Source organism: Phragmites australis, chromosome 8 (genome assembly GCF_958298935.1).
Source record: "Phragmites australis chromosome 8, lpPhrAust1.1, whole genome shotgun sequence".
NCBI classification, from domain to species: domain Eukaryota; kingdom Viridiplantae; phylum Streptophyta; class Magnoliopsida; order Poales; family Poaceae; genus Phragmites; species Phragmites australis.
In genome coordinates this window covers 24,374,591-24,396,710 of record NC_084928.1, presented here as the reverse complement: position 1 = coordinate 24,396,710, position 22,120 = coordinate 24,374,591, and the positions used below count along the sequence as shown (strand labels likewise).

The following is a 22,120-nucleotide window of genomic DNA, read 5'->3' as shown; positions in this document are numbered from 1 at the left end:
TCTCATAGATGCAACACATGATAAAGCCACCGAAACGGGATAAAGATTGAAATGAATTAGACAAGTCCTAGGAAAATTATACACGCTAGATGATTTGGTGCAGAGGCGCTGGTACACACTGGAGCATTCCAGAAGTTGAAGTTCAAGTGTTCCAAACGTTAGATGGTCCAGCGCTTGAAGTTGTGCACACTAGAGTACTTTTTAGAGATTTCCTTTGGTTTAATGGAAGATGGAGTTATAAACACTAGATGGTCTGATGCTTGTATCAGAGGCTTCGTCAAAGAATTTTATAATTGCATCAGCTAGTTCTGGAGTGGTTGTACATGCTGTATATTCTAGCACATTGAAGATCTACACATCGTATAAATGCACAGTGAAGTGAAGTAACTCAGTTGACTCAAATCTATACACCGGATAGTCCGATGATGAAGTTCAAGGTAACACCAGAATATCTGGGGTCTACAATGAGAATGAGTGGGGTTCTAATGGCTAGTTATTACTTCTGTACATGCCGGATGTTCTGGTGCCTGTACTACTGTTAATACCAGAACATTCAGTGTCCATAGTCTTTTTGAGCCATTAGAGCAATGACTAGTTCACGGGCTTGAGGCTATAGATACTTCCCACTCGGCCATTTAAGTGTGCTAGAGTCCAGAAAAGCTCATATACACTTCAGAAGACATACAAGCCACCAAAGTGCTAAAAGTGATTATCCAAGGTAATTAACGCAAGATTAGGAAGTGATTAGTGCTATTAGACATAGAGAGGATTGTTGCTAGATGTTACTGCCTAGAGAGGGGAACAAGGAGTAATCCTTCCTTATACCAAGTGGTACATTGTTGCCTTGTAGTCTTGGTAACTCGTCGGCACCATGAGTCTTGGTGGCTCAAGCTTGTCAACCCTCCGATTTGGTGTGGAGTGGTGAAAAGAAGTTTGTATGAGGACGTGAAGACCCTTGCCTTGGTGATTCAAGCTCCGAAGTGAAGACGATGACAAGTGACCAGAAGAGAGACTTATGGTGAGCCTTACCTTAATGGCTTGGTGGCTCAACCTACTTGAGGCCTAGGTGGCTCAAGGGTCATGATCGGGTGTCGATCGGGAGCAATAGCCTAGGTGGTTGCTTCAACATAGACTAGAGGTGACGTTTATGCCATGGATACCATATGATAAAAATCATTTGTGCCAAGTTTGCTCTCTCTACCTTATTTACATTTTCACATTTACATACTTGTAATTTATCTTTGTATATTTACATTTCTAAGTAGTTTTCTAGGATTTGCTATAACTTACAAACCCTTTTGAGTGGTAGAGTAGACACAATAAATAAATCTAGAGCAAATTTAGATAGAAATTGATATATATTTATCTTGTGAAGTTTTTGGAGCTGATTTGTTTTAAATGTCCTAATTCCACCCTTTCTTAGGATGTCACTGATCACTTTTAACTGATATCAGAGCTGGAGCTCACACCTTTCATAAGGATACACCAATCTAAGTGGTATTTTGGCTGTGATCTCTTTTTGATCGGTTAGGCTTCACATTTTAGTGAGTTATGATATCTGGGGTAGGGATGGATATCGGTAGTGCTCCATATTTTGACGGCACTTATTTTCCCCGGTGAAAAATTCTAATGACTTGTTTTCTTCAAGTCAAATATTTAGATGTTTTGAGAGTCATCGATAAGGGATGAAGGAACGTCCCAAAAACAAGGAGAGACAATTCGATACCTTGGTGAAGGGTAACTGTCGGAGGATTAACTCCAGTCGCAGGGATCCTGAGAGACCCCTTTTTAGAGATTCGGCCGGGGGGATGATCCTGAGTCTGTTCGTCGGAGAAATAAATGGGAATGAATGCAACGGCCGGTGGTGGTGGTGTGGCCTAGTGCAAAAAGAAGTAAATGCACCGAAATTTAGACAGGTTCGGGCCGCACGGGGGCGTAACACCCTACTCCTGTATGAACTCTATGAATGTCTCGAGGAAGTCCCTCAAGGATGTTGTTGGTTACAAGGAGGGTCTCCTATTCTAAAGCCTGGGGCTCCTTGTTCTTCGGCTGGGATTGGGCTCAGCCTTCTCTGGTCTTCCCTTCTCTTGTTCTTTCTATCCGTTACCTCTTCTTTCCTTTTTTTTCCTCTTCTTTTTCTTTTGTGCCACCGGCCCCTTCAAATACCTGCCAACGGCGATACGCCCCACACGAGAGGGCGCGAACTCCAAGGCGCCACAAATGGAAAGGGCGTCATCATTTCCTCTAGGCGACGTGACCGGGGTGGAAAAGCGCGGCACACGCCCGGTCATCCGTCTCCATAAATGCCAGGGCAACGAGCGCCGTGGAGAGGGCCCACCGGGCAGCCGCAGAGCGGCCCGCCCTGTCTTGTTCCCCTGCCACAGCAGTGCGGCAGACGGAACACCTCGGCCCTTACGATGTTATCCTGAGACGGGCCGGATGGCACGGGACGGGACCCATGCAATTAATAACCCCACGTCTCTCTGCCAGAACGTGGCAGGAACTGACGCTGAGCGCGGCGGGAGCAGTTGGAGGTGACAGGCCACGCACGCTCTTTAAATGCGGCCTCGGGCCTTTGACTGGCTGACACCTCATCGGTGGGCCCCTCGGGGGCCTCTGCCAGGGGGCTTTCTGGGTCGTCGGGGTACCGAGTGCTCGGGGGTACTGTTCACCTCCCCGAGTACTCTTTCCCGAGAATGCCCTTTCTTGTTCTCGGGGAACCGAGTGCTCGGGGGTACTGTTCACCTCCCCGAGCACTCTCTCCCGGGCACACTTGTACGGATCCTCGGGGAACCGAGTGCTCGGGGGCTGCTACACGCAGCCCCGAGCAATCTCTCCTGGAACTTCCTTCAGTGAGTCCTCGGGATACTTGGGTGCCCAGGGGCCACCATCGGTGGCCCTGGGCACGTTTCTCCCGGTACTTAGTTCTCCTGATCGTCGGAGGACTAGGGTGCTCGGGGGTTACCGTATACCTTCCCGAGCACTTTCTTCCCGGTACTTAGATTTCGTGGATCATCGGGGAACTGGGGTACTCGGGGGCCACCGACTGTGGCCCCGAGCGCCTTCTCCCGGGACTCGCTCTTTCTTACCTCGCGGGAGAGACTCCGCGGGATGGCACCATGTGGCGGATGGCTGGCCTAGCCTTAGGATTCGGGGACCCCCGGTTCCTGAAACACCGACAGTAACCTTTTATCTTCTCTATCCATAAATACATTCAATCGAGTATATTCTCTCACCAATACACATAATCTTTGGACTAACCTTATCAAAGTACATGAAGGCACAAAGGATATATGCAATGGGAAATATCATGTGCTAGTCTCTAAGCTCAATAGCATTAAACAACTTGCCCATAAAAGTACTAATGACATATACTCACTTATGGATATTCTTGTCAATGAGATCAATATGCTAGATTTGACGTCAATTGAAGACGATCAAGTGGTAAGAAAAATACTTTATGCTCTTTTTCCAAAGTATAATTTGATTATCTCCATCATCTACGACAATAATGACATTAGCAAGATGACTCCAAGCTAAGTACTCGGCAAGATCACCACCCATGAGATGACCATGAATATGAGGGTTCAAACTTCTTTCTCATTCGACACCAAGAACGTTGCTCTCACAAGCAAGCAAGCTCCTTGCGCATACATGAAAGAGAAGATGAGGAGACAAGAGCAATAGTCAAGCTCAAGCGAAAAAATGGTGATGAAGATGAAGAGAGCGATTAAGAAAATAAGAAAAACACCTCAAGTAATGAAGAAATAGACCCTAAGATCACCAAGCTTATCTCAAGATTGGAGAAGAACATCAAGAGGATGGATGCCAAGATTGATCATTCAATCTTCATTAAATACTTGGTCAACAAAATTAATCATATAAAGAATGAGAAAAAGACCAAGAACAAGAGGGAGACAAGGGGAAGAGATAAAGTATTTACAAGTATATGAAGATGGGTGTGTGAAGATGAATATTCAAGCTCAAGTGATGAGAGCTAACTCTTCAAACAGAAGCTCCTCCTCAAGGTCATCATCGCACAAGTGCCTTATAGCTAAAGGTATGTAAAGCGATGTAAGTGATGCTATATCCGACAAGAATTTACCATCTCAAGAAGAACTTCTTAAATTGATAAATGAGCAACAAAGAATCTTAAATAAACAAACTAAAAAACTTAAGAAATTCAATACCCTTAATGATATTCATGCTAAATTTGTTTCCAATTATAAATAATTATTGAGAAAATTTGAATTGCTAAATAAGAAACATTAATAGCTTAAGGCAAAACTTGAGACCATTGAATCTCAACCTAAGGCTCCTTTGAAGCAATATCTCTCTCTCTCTCTCTCTCTCTCTCTCTCTCTCTTATTTCAATCATAATGCAGATGTTTCTACTTCTTGTGATGATTTGATTGGTCTATTTAGATCACTTATTTACAATAAGACATATGTTGTGAATGCTGTTGTAGAATCATGTAATGATCTCATAGCATAAGACAATGATGAGTTCAAGCAAAAAGTAAAAAAATCTCAAGAATGACTTAGCAAGATTAAAGGTTAAGAATCATGTCTAACCTCCTCAAGATAACCGTGATAACATGGTAAACAAGCTTACAGTGGAGTCCAACATGACATTTTTTAAGTGTCATCAAGAAGGACACAAGTCCTTCCAATACAAGCAAGTCAAGAAGGAGACTAAGGATAAGAAGAAGATTATAAACCTCTCAAACAAGACCTCCAACATCTACACCAAGCCCAACTATAAGATCAAGATCAAGAGCAATCACTAGAAGCTCAAGAAGGAGGACAATAACAAAGTGGTTGCACACATGATTGGGTAAAAGGACCGGGGGTGAACCAACCTATTTAGGTGTCCAAGGAATTCATCACCAATATGAATGAGCCCCAATTGGTTTGGGTTAAAAAGAAGATTTGAAGTCCACGAGTCGGCTCGGGGGATTTAGAGACTTGATGCACAAGATGAAGTGAATGATCAAGAAAAGAAATTAAGTGTATAAGACTGGGCACAATGATGAAGACCTTAATCATCATATACCCAAGTCCCCCATCCAAAGGTAAAAGAGGTAATAGTAGCTAGATTTTTATTCATGCCTTTTGTTTTGCATCTAGTATATTTGCCATGTCTAGGATTACATGTGCATATTTTATTTCCTTGCAATGCCTAGTGTAGATTTTTCATATGGTAGGTTGGTTATGTTTCTCTCTAACCCTTGAGCAACCTACATAGTTTATTAGTTGTTGGTTCTTTTCATAACACTTGTTTTCAAGTATTTTTTCTTTATGTGCCATGAGTCCAATCTTTATGATAAATTCTCCATTGTTATCAATGACAAGTGTATTTTTCTCATAAGTTCGACTATGCACATATTTAGGGGAGCATATCCTATGTTTGTGATTTTGAGACTAACATGTGTTGCAAGTGGTATCTTTTGTAGTCTCATAGAGTAATTTACAAGTCATCGGAGATATGCAATGCTTATTCGTCAATTGATATTATTGTAAATTTATTCGTACATGTAAGCTAACTCCATGAATAATATGACTTAAGCTTCCTATCTCTACATATTGTCTAGTTGTGTATATATTGTTACATACCTACAAGTGATTCATCACAAGTGGATCTCATCATATGTATGGACACATATGGGAGGAGTTTAGACTATATTATGTGAATTTCATGAATTGTGATCTATATATATTTTTTTATTTCAAATGGTATCCACATATCACTTTCAATTGCATGTAAGCAAAAATCATGGACGCTATACATGATCGTATTAGCACAAATTGATTTAATAAAATAAAATAAAACAGCATTTATGTGTGCATTGCACAACTCAACCATTCATGTGCTATACCGCACAGACCTACCCGCTTGCAAATTAGCGCCTTGCATCTTGGAAGTATTTCTCTCCTCTCTTCCTTCTTCCTTTCGTGTTCTCTCGATGATTAGAGAACAAGTACTCTTTTATGTGCTATGAGCATTTGCCTTTCTTCTATTGCTTATGTGCTAACTATATGCATTCTTCTATGCTGCATCACACATATATACTTGATGTGCATAAGCTTCGAAGCCCTCTACGTTTCATCTTGCATGAAATTGAACATTAATGGTCCAATTGCCACTATGTGAAACTGAAGGGTTAATGTCCACGACAAGCATTGAGATCTCCATTAAACAATCTAATAAAACAGCCATTAGCACTTGATATGCATGCATGCAACCAATTCCATTACAAATGCTTAATGGATTTAGTTTTTCTTTGAAAAACATGCACAACATATTGTAGTTCTTTTGAAGGGAGAGGAGAGGGTATTTTAACCCTATGATTCTCATTCTTTAAGTCTAGTAACCATCACACTAAGACCTTTTTCATATCAGCCATTTTTTTCTTCATTAGTTACATGGAACATTTTCTAACATTCTCCTACTTGCACATGTGATGACTTGAATAATTCGCTAAACCTTAAGTGCACACTTTTCATCAAATTTATCAAGTCGGCATTAAGTTGAAAATGGGCGATTGAATCATGGCGGTCACAAGTCATCGACAAGATTCCTTCCATGTATTACAAATCGACCCAATTCAAACCAACTTTTATAGGGAAACAAATATTGTTATCACACCTCAACCATAATTGTATACATATTTATGTGGATAACATGCAAAACAAACTTTTATTGAATTCACGTAACAATACGAGCAACAATATTCATGTGTATACATCATACTAATAAGGTTTTTATCAATAATGCCCATCCTTTCTATATGGCCAATGAAAGTCTTGGGCGGCAATCCCTTTGTTAGTGGATCCGCAATCATCAGATCTGTACCAATATGCTCAATTGATACCTTTCTCTTTTGTACTTCTTATTTGACTGACAAGTACTTCAAATTCATATATTTTGCACCCTTCGAGTACTTGTCATTTTTAGAAAAGAAGACCGCAGCGGAATTATCACAATATATCTTTAATGGTCTCTCAATATTGTCAAGAATATGAAGACTAGACACAAAATTCCGCAGCTACAGTGATTGAATAGTGGCCTCAAAGCACGTCACAAATTCTGCCTCCATAGTGGAAGTAGCAATTATAGATTGCTTCCCACTCTTCCATGAAACCGCTCCTCCAGCCAATAGGAACACATAGCCGAATGTGGATTTTCTTGAATCCACACATCTGGCATAGTCTGAATCCATATAGCCTACTACCTCCAAATGGCTTGACTTCTGATATGTGAGCATATGATCCTTGGTTCCTCGTAAATACTGAAGAGTCTTCTTTCCAGCTATCCAATGAACTTTTCCAGGATTACTTTGATAACGACCAAGCATCCCAACAACAAAGCTGATTGTAACACCCTACTTTACAACTAAGCATATTTATTCGAAAATGAAAAATTTTGGCAGCATTTCCTCTATAGAGGCGGTATAACTGACCCCAAAAAAAAGAAACCACAGGTAGACAATATATAATATAAACAACATATAGAAATTTTCACGACGGTACCAGCGTCTTACCACAACATATACAGAACAGCTTCTTCAAGCGCGAAACTTAACACAAAACGAACGACAGACCGTCAAAAGCATAAATTCTAAACACCAGTTGAGTTATCGACATTGTGATGAGGTAGTGCGTGCAACTACCAAGATCCATCCCCAAAATGCACGTCGACATTCTAAACATACCTGTAAAAGATTTAACAGGGGGGGTGAGACGAGCTCAACAAGTAACAGCTATGAATATAAACATATCTCACCCAATTCAAGAGTATTTGGGAATTAATCATTCTTCTCACAACGTAAAAAAGAAACACATGGTTTTAAAGAGAATATCCTTTCAGAAGTATTTGTCGAGAAAGTAACGACAGACTCTAACCCGGTCTCCCACAAACTATGGCATTTAACTTCCAAAATTCTGTATTCTTCAGATATCAAATAAATGTATGAATGCCATGATGCAACTCCATTTGAGAGCTGGATGATGCCAACTTCTCATGCAACTCCATGTACCGGTACGAATCATGCACCATGGCAGTGATAAGCCTTTATCACCATATGAAGTGCATAAATGCATATGTATGCATGTGAATTGACGTCAATTCTTAATTTCCTTTTGATGACTCGTGATAAAAAGCACCACAACTGATTCATGATGACAATGGTACAATCCAAATCAATAAGAATAGCATGGATTTAATTAATCAAGTGCAACATCATCCATGATTTGAATGAATTAGAAAATGCCATATACTTCAATTTTATTTGCAAAAGAAGTAAGACATGAATATAAACATAGCACTAAATTACACCCCCACGTTACTTGTCTTTTACCAAAAGCGACGAAAAAATTTCGATTAAGTACGTCCGGAAGTATTACCACTTGCACAGGTATATTATTAGCACTAAAACACATTTAAAACACATAAAATATGAAGCGTCATTCCTACGCCTGAAAACGTCGCATATACGCCTATATTTTGGAAAACCAAATAGAAAATCGTATCACATGAAATGATACACTATCTCCAATTCAGAGTCGAATCAAAGTTCTCACTAATTAGACTTTGCTCCGTTGAAAGAATTGAATGTTTCGACTCGGATGTCGTATCTTCAGATCAATAATGATTATCGAAACGAATCAGACTATTGATCACATGAAATGATACGACAGGAATTGATTGATTTGCTCTAACCACAAGCGTCTAAGAATTACTACAGAATCACCTTTGGAGGATTGACGACGAATCCGACAAAAATACGAAAATTCCAACTTCTCCCTTTTTCTTCCTTTTTCTTTTTTTTCTTTCTCTTTCTTCCTTTTTCTTTTTTCTTTCTTTTTCTTCTCTCTCCTTTTCTCTTTCCTGGTTTTCTTCTTCCTGGCTTTCTCCTGCGTGCTGGTTTGCTTGCTTCTCACGGCGGCTGGCGCAGACACAACGGCGGTGCGCGGCAGCGGCACGAGGGCGCATGGCAGCGGCGCAGCAGCACACAACGCGGCGATGGCGGCGCGCAGCGCAGCGCACAGACATGCAACGGCGTAGGCACAGCAGCTCAGGCCGGCGGAGGCGGCACAGCGCGGTGGCGGGGAGCTCGGCCGGTGCACAGGGCGGCGCAACGGCGTGCAGGCGCACGTGGACAGGCGGCGATGGGGGGGGAGAGAGAGAGAGAGAGAGAGAGAGAGAGAGAGAAACGAACGCGAGAGGCAGCACGAAGTCCCTGGATGGGTCGGGGTGATGAGCGATCCATCCAGAGCTTTATCTCTTTTTTTTAAAACAAACAATGGTCTAAATTTATTGGACTTGCTACGGGTCACAAAGTACCCGAAACGGACATATGAATAGCAAATTGGGTTCGTCTCGACAAGATGAACGCAAGCACGGTCTCCGATCGTCCATACGAGCAACGGATCAAAAAGTCAATTTTTGGTCAAAATCTTTTTTCTCTCTCTCAAAAATTCGGTATTACACTGATATCTGGTCGAGTACATGTCGAAGCATACATTATGCTCCCAACAAGCGATGCATATGGAATCGATTCCATTTCTTTACGTTCCAAATCATTTTTTGGACATTGCATTTGGCTAAATTTATCCCCTTTCTGAATTGGAACCAATCCCGCGGAGCAATTTTCCATTCCGAACCTCTCCAATACTTTGTTAATGTAACCTTTCTGAGACAATTCCAACAAACCTTGTTTTCTATTGTGGAATATTTCTATTCCAATAACATAGGATGCCTCTCCCATATCTTTCATTTCAAATGATCCTTAGTCTTATATTATTATGTGGGACAATAATGATTCAGAGACTAGCACATGTATTGATTGATGGTCATATTTTATAAATCATAGATATAGAGATATCAAATCAATAATGTGGAGACATGTTAGAGAACATGGTGTTGGATAGACACATCTCGAGATGCCACTGAGGTTGTTACATGATGTGACATCATTTGTAATCTCAAATGGTGTACCTACAGGATTTTTAGACCTGAGATCGTCATTGATTCCCGAAATATGTAGTGGCACACTTTGGGGTTGTCAAACGCTACTCAGAAACTGGGTAGTCATAAAAGCGCTTTGAGTTTGCCATGAAAAATGTCCTTTGCAATATGTATTTCTTTTATTTGTTGTAGTTGTTCTTTAGATTTGTTGCGTAAATTTTGTTGTTGCTTGTTGTGCACAATTTTTCCTATCAATTGCATTTCTATTTTGATTATTAGTAATCGTTTTTTATACTAGGCGATTGACTACAATTTTATTAGTAAGTATTTGTAATGTGTGACTGCTTACATAAAATTGGTAGAAATTAGGACAGTTTTGGCTGTTTGTGTAAATATTTAAGAATTTGCATACAACCAACATGACAACGTTTAAAACATGTTAAAGATTATTAAAGTACACCCCCGCTTGAAATTTTTAATAGCTAGTTTGCCCAATTAATCCTTCCTCTGTCTTCCTTGTGACATCGTCAGCGTTCCTAAGCCAGCCATGGTGGTGGACCGTGTCGCTGACCACTCCATGGGCAAAGCTCTTGTTCACCCAGGACCCAAGTGGTACGACCAGGTCTGACCATGTCCTTATAAAAATAGCTCAGATCATCATATCCGCGAGGGAGCTTAAGGGCTACTGTCGATGTAAAGAATATAGGGGTCTCTCATCAGGGCGGCCCGCAACGGCCGGTTTTTCCATTATCCGCTTTTGTTCTCCGGCCCAAGCCCACCGCGCGACCAGTCAACGCCAGCACGACCACGACACTAGCCTTCGCTGGATTTCCCGCGACCAGCTCTTACTGGTCGCGGGGCAGGTACCCTTCTAAGCCAGTCAAATCTTATTTAATATTGCTACTCACGTCATTTTCCTACTCCAGGCAGTTCACCCCGGCTAAGGCAGCATGGTCGGCGTAGGGATACCATGTCTCGTCCTCAACATTAATTGCTGTGGGATAAGCTCGTAGACGCAACAGGGGGCGTGACAGGCGCGCATGGGAAACCGGTGATGGGACTGTGCAGGCCGGATGACCCGAGAGTGACAAGCGAAGATGTGTCCGATGGATGGGATAGGCATTGCAGTGCTCCAGGGCAAAAAACACAAAGAAGAAACCATACTCAATGTGAAGAATGCACAAAATGTAGGGCTATTACCCTAAGGGGGGCCTGAACCTAGATAAACTCTGGTGTTCTTAGATTAGCATAGGCACATTCCCCAGAATATTGATCATGCACCTGTTGTCCGATACACCCCGGAATCACTGTCAGGGATTAACCCCCGACACCTGAGTTACTGTTTTATTTTTGCATTAGCTTTCTCGTGATATTTGTTGCCCTAAATTATACATATTCGTTGAAATTAATATTTTTGGCCCCTAAAATACACATTTTAGCGGTAGGAACATGTACTTTTCTTTTGTCATGGTACGCGTTTTTGTTTGTTCTGGGAGTTGAAGTGTTTTGTTGTAACATTTTTCAAGCTGTTCACTTGAGTAAGAAATGAAAATGTTAGTTGCTTTGTAATAGACATTTTTATCCATTGCAATACGTACTTCTTTTATTTTTTGTAGTTGTTCTTTAGATTTGTTGCATAAATTTTGTTGTTGCTAGTTGTGCACAATTTTTCCTATCAATTGCATTTATATTTTGATGATTACTGATCATTTTTATACTAGGCGATTGACTACAATTTTATTAGTAAGTATTTGTAATGTGTGACTGCTTATAGAAAATAGGTATAAATTAGGACAGTTTTGGCTGTTCGTGTAAATATTTAAGAATTTGCATACAACCAACATGACAACGTTTAAAATATGTTAAAGTTGTGAATATTATTGTACGACTGAGGCTAGTGAATTTTTAGTTTGTTTTGTATTCACGAAGGTATCTGTTAACATCTTACTAGGAGGGATGTTCAATGAACATATATACAAGGTCTTCCATTCTATAGGTTTCTATATGCTATGGGGAACGTTGCTGGCTGCTGGAAAAGAACCATATATATATTTTTTGTCGTATGCCATGGGGAACGTTGCAAACACCAGAGAAACTATAGATTTCTTGTATTGTGCATGTCTGCATATTGTTTGGCACTAAAGGTTGAAAATGCACACCCTTGTCAATTGGTAATGGAGTATACATTTTTTGGAAAACAAAATGTGGAACTGGTGTATTATGCCAATTGAACAATAGGTGTTATAAAATAAATTCGAGCACAAACCGTCACTCTTGCATGTTACGTGTGAATACAACCGTAATCATGAGACCCAGTGCGTGCCAAAGTTGGCATTCATGTGTGTGCATGAATCAACGAATTCACAATGAGAATTCATAAGTGGTCAAAACATGAACATATGGGACCTACATAGACATCATTTAAAATATATTAGTTGTCCAACTAATCCAGTCTATATATGACAATAAGATGAGCCATGCTGAAGTTCCCACTGACTTTAGACTATTATTGAAAGGATTAATAAGTGGAAATCACAGTCATTGACCTATATCATAAGTTGACCAAGATTGTAAGCTAAAACTAATAAAATGTCCGCTAGTTAATTCTCACACGTGCTTTGGCGCGTTAGTACGTAAACGTAGCTAGTGTTGCTTGAAAATTTATAGAGCCTTGCCTGTTATATCATTTACTGGAAAAAAATGAAATCTATTTATATGATTTCCTGTTATATGCTTTTCATGTAGTCATTATATCCAAAGTTAAGGTAAAAGATTGACTAAAGTACATAAGCACCTGCATATTTTCTGTGTATTGTTGGGTGGCTGGACACTACAAGTTGTGGCAAACTGGTTACTCCCACCAGCCATCAATACATGTTGTTTTAAAAAAAGTCCGATCAAACTTTTAAATTTTAATTAACAATAGCTTTTGAAATATTTAATTTAGAAATCTTAAAATTATATGCATAGATTTATCTTGAAAAATACTTTCACATCATCACAAATTTAATGAATTTTATAAATATATTTCTAATAAAAAATAGTAATCAAAACTATGCATCGAAGACCATATTTTATCTAAAATAACTAATATTTATAACCAGAAAGAGCATTTCACTTTGAGTGATTGGAGACCTAGGGTCTGTTTGGTTCAGCTTTTCTGAGCTTCTACTTCTCAGAAGTTAGAAGCCGAACCAAACAATCTAGCTTGAGCTGATTTTTGAAAAGCTGAAAAGGTGGATTATGAGAAAATGAATGAAAAGCTAAGAAAATGGTTGAGATACGCTTTTATGGTTTTTAGTGTGCTAAGAAGTTAAAAATTTATAAAAAACCAATAACAAACTATCAAAAACTAGAAAATAACAAAATAACGAAATATCAAAAATTTATTACAGACGGTTACAATTTAAAATCGTCTGTACTAATAATTTGTAAAGACGGTTAAAAAATTATCTGTACAAATCTGATTTATACAAACTCTTTTCCACAAACAGTTCGAAAAAAATATCTGACACAGGATTTCTGAACCGCCTATATAAATTATTTGTATAGTAATGATTGGAGACCTAGTTGATCTCGATCAAGCAAATGTACGGTCCCAAGATTTTTAAAGTACACCCCCACTTGAACTTTTTAATAGCTAGTTTGCCCAATTAATCCTTCCTTCCTGTCTTCCTTGTGACATCGTCAGCGTTTCCGCCAAGAAGCACGAGCAAGCAATGCATGCAGACCAGAGACCATGTCAACAACAGTACCACGATTCGATCGCGCGTGCACGCGCATAGAAGCGGCAGGTACGCGTACGAATGCGGCCGGGGAAGCCAGCAGCGCTCGCGCACACGCACACACACAACGGCACAAGCTAGCTATATATAAGCATGCTTCCGTTCCATGTTTCATCAAACTCATCGATCCACTGCAACTCATCGCGCGCCCTTGCCTGTTTCCGATCACCCGTTGCTTCACTACACCGTGTTCCTTGCTATCAGCGGCGCCGGTGTGTCGGCATTCGGCAAGTCGACAGCCATGCTGCCCTCCTGGAGCTCTTCATCGCTGCCTGCACTTGCACCGCTGATCCTCTTTGCGCTTCTCGCGTGCACCGCACACGGTGACCATCTTTCGGTCAGTTACTACGACAAGACCTGTCCCAGCGTGCAGGACATCGTGCAGTCCGTGCTGGCGTCGAAGGTCGCCGCCGATCAGGCAATGGCCCCCGCCGTGCTTCGCCTCTTCTTCCACGATTGCTTTGTCAACGTAAGTAATCTGCACCCATTTTTTCCATTACCTAGTCCTTCAAATTATGAATTACACGTTAATTTTGTTGTTCGCGAATGACACGACAGGGGTGTGACGGCTCCGTCCTCCTGGACAGCTCGCCCTTCTTCGAAAGCGAGAAGGACGCGACGCCCAACGTCGACTCCCTCCGCGGCTTCGATGTGATCGACGAGATCAAGTCCCACCTCGAGCACGCCTGCCCAGCCACCGTCTCCTGTGCGGACATCCTCGCCCTCGCATCTCGCGACGCCGTCGCCCTGCTCGGGGGGCCGAACTGGAACGTGCCGCTCGGCCGCAAGGACTCGCGCAAAGCCGACAAGGACGCCGCCGATTACGGCCTCCCCAGACCGAACGACACCGTCACCGCGCTCATCGACACGTTCGGAAAATACGGCCTCGACGCGCGGGACATGGCAGCGCTCTCCGGCGCGCACACCGTCGGCATGGCGCAGTGCATCAACTACAGGGACCGCGTCTACAGCTACAATGGCGAGGGCGGCGCTGACGTTGACCCCAGGTTCGCGGAGCTCCGCAGGCAGACGTGCCAGGCCGGTGACGACGCCAAGGCGCCGTTCGACGAGCTGACCCCGATGAGGTTCGACAACGCCTACTACAAGGACCTGGTCGCGCGCCGGGGCCTCCTCACTTCTGACCAGGCGCTCTACGGCTGCGGCGGGCCGTTGGACCATCTTGTGGAGATGTACAGCACGGACGGCGAGGCTTTTGCGAGGGACTTTGCCAGGGCGATGGTGAAGATGGGGAACATACCCCCGCCGCCGTGGATGCCGGTGGAGGTGAGGCTCCACTGCAGTATGGTCAACTATTGATGATACGATGGCAAATGCAATCGAATCGTGTTGGCTTCAATTAACACATGTGTAACTCCATTTAACTAAATTAAAAAGTTGTCAAAAATATATTGTAATCGAATTATTTCGTACCTCTATATGTTTGTTTGCCCATGTTGTACATTTGTTATTTAATTTGTTATGTTGCGGGGTCAGGATCGGCGTTGGTGCGAGGGACGGTGATGTTGAGCAATGAATTAGGATGTTTAAATTTATTTGGTTTCAAAAACTTTGTGAGATAAATCTATATCAATTTTTATTTAAATGTGCTCTAGATTTATCCAATATATCTACTCTATGGTTTAAAAGGATTGTAACCTACTCTACGAAGGTAAATTGCAAGTGGGTAAATACGGAAACATAAATAACGTAGAGAGAGCACACAAGTAATTTTTATCCTGTGGTATTAGTGGCACATAAGTCACGTCTAATACACGTTAGATCCCCACAGAGGATATGCGCCTAGTCGCTAAGTCTTTTCCGATCACGGTTCTTAAGTTACCAAGTCACAAAGATAAGGTCTCATGCTCGATGAGCCACCAAGCCACTAAAACGAGATCTCACCACTAACCTCTTTTCCGGTCACTTGTACGTTGTCTTCACTTCGCAGCTTTAGTCACCAAGACAAGGGCATCCGTATCACCATACAATCTTCTTGCCGCTGCTCCACACCAAGTCGGAGGGTCAACAAGCTTCACTACTACAAAAACTATTTTTAGAGGTAGGTCATAACTCATTTGCACAGGCGTTTAGCCAACCCACCTGCGATCAAAGGCCTATGAAAATGGACGATTTCCACAGGCGCAAAAGAGACTGCCTGTGAAAACTTATTATCACAGATGGTTCACTTAAGAAACTGTCTGTGATAATCTATTTACACAAGCGGTTCTCTTAAGTAACCGTCTGTGTAAATTAATTATCACAGGCAATTTCTTAAGTGAACCGTCTATGAAAATAGCTTTTCACAGACGGTTCTCTTAAGTAACCACCTGTAGATAGGTAGATTTACATAGGCGGGCGACATAGGGATCATATATTTTATTCTCTCCAGATTTCAATACATTTTCAAGACAGATTCCAAATAACAGATTTCAACAACATTTGAATCAACACAAGTATTTTTTTCATCTCCCACTTACAAAGCCTCGGATGGCTAGCCAATTCGCCTCCGAGATCGAAGAATCTGCCACTCTTGTGGATGACTTCATGCATGATGAACCGGCACATATCACGTTGGACGTTTTGAGTATCTTCGTCTTTGATAGAGGTGTGGGTAGGTTCGATCATCCGTGTCTGAAATAAAAACACAACTTGTAGAGCTAAAATACTATGGCGGAACAAAGCGTGCATGTCCTTAAAATCCACCATGAGATAGGAGCCTGCGCTTAGAAAAATGTTAGCGGGGATAGAAGCAATGATTATGAAGAACCCCGCGCGACATGCCCTCATGTATCATTTGTGGAATCTCCTCATCTCCCATGGATCTTTTTGGAGTTGAAAACAATGGCATAAATGGCTTGCCATTCTCATATTTCTCAGGAACATCTAGTGTAGGTAAGAAATCCAACTGATGGGTACTTAATATTTTGCCGGTCTCTTTCGCGAGATTTCCCTTTGATGGAGATTCCGGAGCGGATGATGCCTTTGCTTTGGAGGACAGAAGCCACCTCTCCGCCGAAGATGTTAGAGTCTTTTCATATGGGGTAACCATGATAGGGACTATCCGGTGAGATCATCATTTATCTCTTCTTAGGTAAAGCACTCTGGTGTGTACAATCTGGTTTCAACTCAAATTTCCTTTCTCCTGGAAGATGTTCCAGTGTCTTCTTCATGTATTACATCTATGAGACCTACTAACATATATTCTTGACAAAGATGTTAGTCCAATTAATTATGTTTTCATTAATCACTAAAATCACATATATAATCTAATCTACAGACGGCGAGGCTGTTGCGAGGGACTTTTCCATGGTGATGGTGAAGATGGGGAACATACCTCCGCCACTGTGGATGCCAATGGAGGTGAGGCTCCACTTCAGTATGGTCAACTATTGATGATATGATGGCGAATGCAATCGAATCGTGTTGGCTTCAATTAATACATGTGTAATGCCATTTACGTAAATTAAAAAGTTGTCCAAAATTAATTTTTGTAATCAAATTATTTCGTTCTTCTATGTGTTTCTTTGCCCATGTTGTACATTTGCTATTCAATTCGTAATTGTTGGGAGAATGATACCACATCGGTCCCTGTTCGTTGACTTCGATGACAACAATCAATCATAAAGGCAAAGTAATAAGGCTAACGTCAAGATAGAAATGTTTTCCCTTATGCTCTATAGGAGTTAAGCTCGAGAGGGTACAACAAAGCCCATAGGGCGAAGCCCGAACATGTGGAACAAACGGCGGAAGCCATAGTGAAAGAAATGAAGCCTGAAGGTAAGGATTAAATGACGAAGGGACGTGATGAGACCAGAAGGACAAAGGGTACGATGAATCCTTGAGGATATAGGGAGATGTCGCAAGGAAACTCAGCGGTAAAGTGAAGATTCCCGGGAAGGAGCCAATGGGTTAGCCAAAACCCGACAAAGAGGTAGCTAGAGGGAGACCACTAGCAGCCCCAACAGAGGGCTCGTTGTCGTCCCTTCAGGACACGTGCCAGTATTAGGTTGCATAGGGCACCATAGGTGGGAAATGATTGTAATACCCTAGGAATATTCTAGGATATTCCTTATTGTTAAAAGGAATATTCCTGTGGATAACTGGTACAAATGTAATGATAATAGGAATGGTTGAGGTATGTCTATAAATATCTCTATTTACCCGATGTAACAAAGAGATGAACAATTATTATAGTTACAATTACGAGTATTATTCAGTGTGTTGTGATTACGACCCCAACATTTAGAATCGTCTGTGGGGATCAAACCCATGACCATGTGGTGATCTCATGCCACCAAAGACTAGAATAAAAGCACAAGGATCTGCAGATGCTGATGGAGACTCGAGGCACCCTTGCAGCTAGGAGGAGCCATGGTGACTGAGGGAGCCAGGGCTTTGATCGAGGCCCTTGGGTTCAATATACCTCGGGTCGGTATGGCTATCAAAGTCGGAACAGGGGGGTCTTGGGTGATCACTCAGGGCACTCAGGAGGGACGGATAGCTACGCTGGATATCCCAGAGCATCACCAGGTTCCACCGCACGCCCTAGAGGACCATGGAGCAGGAACTCACGAAGGCAACACTGTGCAGTACAAGAATCAAGTGGACAAGGCCAACTAGCAAATCCAAGAGCTATGTGGGGAACACAGGTCCTTTCGTCAGTCCATTGGTGAAGCCGAACATGTGGAATGAAGGACGGAAGCGATAGTGAAAGAAATGAAGCCCGAAGGTAAGGATTGAAGGACGAAGGGACATGAAAAGAGCTGAAGGACAAAGGGTACGATGAAGCCTTGAGGACAGAAGGCAACATCGCAAGGAAACTCAGCTGTAAAGAGAAGACTCCTGGGAAGGAGCCAATGGGTTAGCCAAAACCCGACCAAGAGTTAGTCGGAGGGAGACCGCTAGCAGCCCCAATAGAGGGCTCATTGTGGTCCCTTGAAGAGACATGTCGGGATTAGGTTGCATAGGGTACCATAGGTGGGAAATGGTTGTAATACCCTAGGAATATTTTAGGATATTCCTTAGTGTTGAAAGGAATATTCCTGTGGATAACTGGTACAAATGTAATGATAATTGGAGTGGTTGAGGTATGTCTATTGTTGGGATCGAAGTCCCAGACAAGGTGGGCCTTCGGATGCGGAGATATTGAAGGTCCCTCAAAGTGACATGTGCCGGAGGCGAAACAGTTTCGATTACCCCTTCCGGTTACACTGTGGCTCTATTTATAGCCCGTACCCGACGACCATGGGTTCCGTTTACATATCTTACCCCCTAACCTGCTACATTCCCGGAATATCTGGGGGCATTATGGTACAAATGAGCATGATCGCATAATTACAGCAGTACACAGGACGACCGTAGTCGGGCCCACTGTGTCGAGCTGGGTCATCCCTTCGAAGGCGCCGAAGCCTTCTTTGCCCGGGCGCATGCCGGGCAGCCCTCGCCTCCCGGTGAAGGTCAGCTCACACCTTCGCCTGCTCCAAAAGATGTGGGATGCGAACCAGGGCTTCGCCCGCCAGTCGAAGGTCATGAGCCTTCGTCTTCACCGGTTCGGGAACTTGAAGATGCGAGGGCGCCTGCACCCTTCGACCAACTTCGCTCTATGATTTCCGTGGCTGACAGACGAACTCCTACAACAGAAGCACGATAGCTATCACGCAGCATCTCCAGTAGACTTTGCAGTTCCCTTCGAGTTAGGGGTGGTGGGAGATGATCCCCAACAGTAGCCCCCTACTGGCAAGGTTTATCTTCGATAGGCCGAGCCTATAGCCTTCAAGATATCTCAATGTCGTCCCCCTTCGGCCTGTCGAAGTATACTGGATTCAATGCACACCGTTAATTTTGGCTGTTGTATATCATATTAATTTTTTTCAAACTGCTCCTTAGTAGCTACCTAACGATCTCTGTAACTGCCTGCATTTAATGTTCTTGGTGGATGCCTAAGCATGGTTTTTGGTGCTGGTTCATTTTCGATGCGGGAAATTGTAACCGCCGCCGCCTCGCCCTATAAATATTGGGCCGCTGTCAAAATTTTTTACCGTACCCTTGCTAAAGCTGTTGCTCTCGCACGAAGTCGAGTATAGTTTTTCGAACGCCTTAGACAAAGCCCCCGGTTGTCATCCTGCTGTTGAAGTCATTCCTTGGACTAGATGGCCCCGAAGCTTAGATCCTCCCGACCGAAGACCTACTGGATTGGCCAATCCAAAGTGGACGGCGAAGTTCTGGCCGGTCTTGTCAGAGAAGGTTTAATTAGTGATGTTTCGAAGGTCAGGCTTCCCGGCCAACAAGAGATACCAGAACCAGTTGATGATGAGGTTGTTGTGTTTGTGCACTATTTCGGTCCGACCTTCGCCTTCCTTGCGACGAGATGGTGATTAAAGTATTAAAACTGTTCGAAGTCTATTTGCATCAATTGACCCCTAACGCCATAGTGAGAATGGGTTCCGAAGAGTTCCGAAGGCGCGCAGGAGGGCCAGGCGCCAAAATTATTGTTTTGCTCTCGCGTCGATCTCCCAACATTAATACTAAGCAATGACGAGGAGTTGACAGAGGCGGGGGTGATACCCGAGGCCGCCACTTAGGAGGAGCCCAAAACTGAGGGTGCCGACAACATAGAAGTGGTGGCATACTCATCGCCCTCATCGCCTTCGAGCTCATCTTCTAAGACCGAAGAGTCGACGCCGAGTGCGCCCCGCCGCGGCGGGAAGTGTTTGGTGGGCCTCGGTGGGCTGCTTGATGTGAAGGCCATTGCGCCTGAGGCGTTGCGGCCTGCCGCTTTTGAGCCAAGAGCCGGGGAGGTTAGTGATGCGAAGAAGATGCTTGGTACCTTTGTCCTCCCCGAACTCAAAATTCTGCTCGCCCAAAAGTCCACAAACGAGCTGTTCAATGCCTCTGATGTGGCTATTGCGAAGGTATATCGTTTATTTTCTTACATTATTATACTTGGTATTTTGCTAACTTGTATTCAACGCTGCAGGTTTTGCTTCTATCGCGGGCTCAGCGCAAGCAGGATGAGAAATCTGAAGCTCGGGCCCGAAGCGCACACGCGCAGATTGACTTGCTGCAAAAACGGGCAGAGAAAGCTGAAGGCCAAAAACGTGAGCTGTCGTGGCGAGCGAAGGATGCAGAATTGTGACTAGAACAACTTGAAAGGGAGCTTAGCACCCTTCACTCGGAGAAGCAGATTGCCGATAGCGAAGTAAGCTGCCTTCGCCAGAACCTACAGTCCTCCGAGGCACAAGTGTGCGACTTGTAGGCACTTTGTGCGTCAGAGAAGGAGAAAGCGCAGCGGCTGCAATCTGAATTAAGCGGGGCGAAGGCTTTTTAACGATGATGCCCTTAATGTCATTGGGGAGTTTGAGCCGAAGGCGGTCGCCGTGTGTGAAGCAATCAGTCATACCTTCGAAGGTATTGGTGCCTCGGCGACTCCCCCATCAATAGAACTTGCTGGGCTGGGGGGACTTATAAGTTGGAGCAACGAAACCAGTGGCAGCCTCCTTCCTGCCGCGCAACTTTACGGTGACTTCTGCGCGATGGTTTTTGCCCGAAGTCTCATGCAGTCTATCGAGATGACAGGTTGTGACCATCATACTGCTCTCCAGTGGCCTTCCTTCCAGTACCCAGCGGATCTGTCGACTTCGGCCGTTACGAAGGCGTCGAAGAGCACCGCTCGATCATTCACCACCAATTATTGGTGCAAGCACGGCCGCGAGCTCGCTCTTCAAGAAGCTGAAATGAATCGACAAAGGGTACGCTGAGTTAACTTTTGCTTTATCTGGTCGAAGATTATAAATAAATTATGTGTAATAATAATAATTTTTTTTCAGGCCAAGGCGAGGGATGACCCCTCGTCGAAACCAACGACCATGACAGCCGAAGATACTGGGAAGGTGGGCTGACTCAGCGTGAAGGGTCGTCTTATTTTTTTTCGCTTTTATGATTGACGATGTAACACATTGGTTGTGTAATATATTTTATGTTTATATCGAACGGAATCTGCGCTGTGTAGCGAGGGGAGACGTCGAGGGCACATCGGCGCTCCTTGAGCCAAAGATTGAGCCTCAGGACGAAGAGCCAGTTTTGCACCGACCGCAATTTTGCTATCGCCGTGGTCCCTCTTTGCAAGTAGTGAGGTGCAATGGTGGCGACGACGATATCCCTATGTCACCGTCATATTGTACTCAAGTTGGGGCCCATCCGGCCCCAAAGACGCATTTTCATGCCAGCGAAGGCATAGCTTTTCAATTTTCTCTCAGTCATTGGTATAAGGATTTTGTTGATCCAGATGTTGATGACGATGTGGAATAAATTGGTTTTGTATTATGACTTGTTCTTTTGTTACACTTTTAGTGACATGGCACCCGAA

The 22,120-nt window shown here is 43.2% G+C and overlaps 1 protein-coding gene across 1 annotated transcript; it reads left to right on the top strand.

Annotated features, from left to right (window-relative positions):
• Positions 1–13,860: 13,860 nt before the first annotated feature.
• Positions 13,861–15,190, top strand: LOC133925896 (peroxidase P7-like). The gene is made up of 2 exons (XM_062371639.1): positions 13,861–14,224; positions 14,314–15,190. The coding sequence occupies exons 1-2, from the start codon at positions 13,862–13,864 to the stop codon at positions 15,070–15,072; spliced, it is 1,122 nt and encodes a 373-aa protein (XP_062227623.1). The 5' UTR covers position 13,861; the 3' UTR covers positions 15,073–15,190.
• Positions 15,191–22,120: the final 6,930 nt, after the last annotated feature.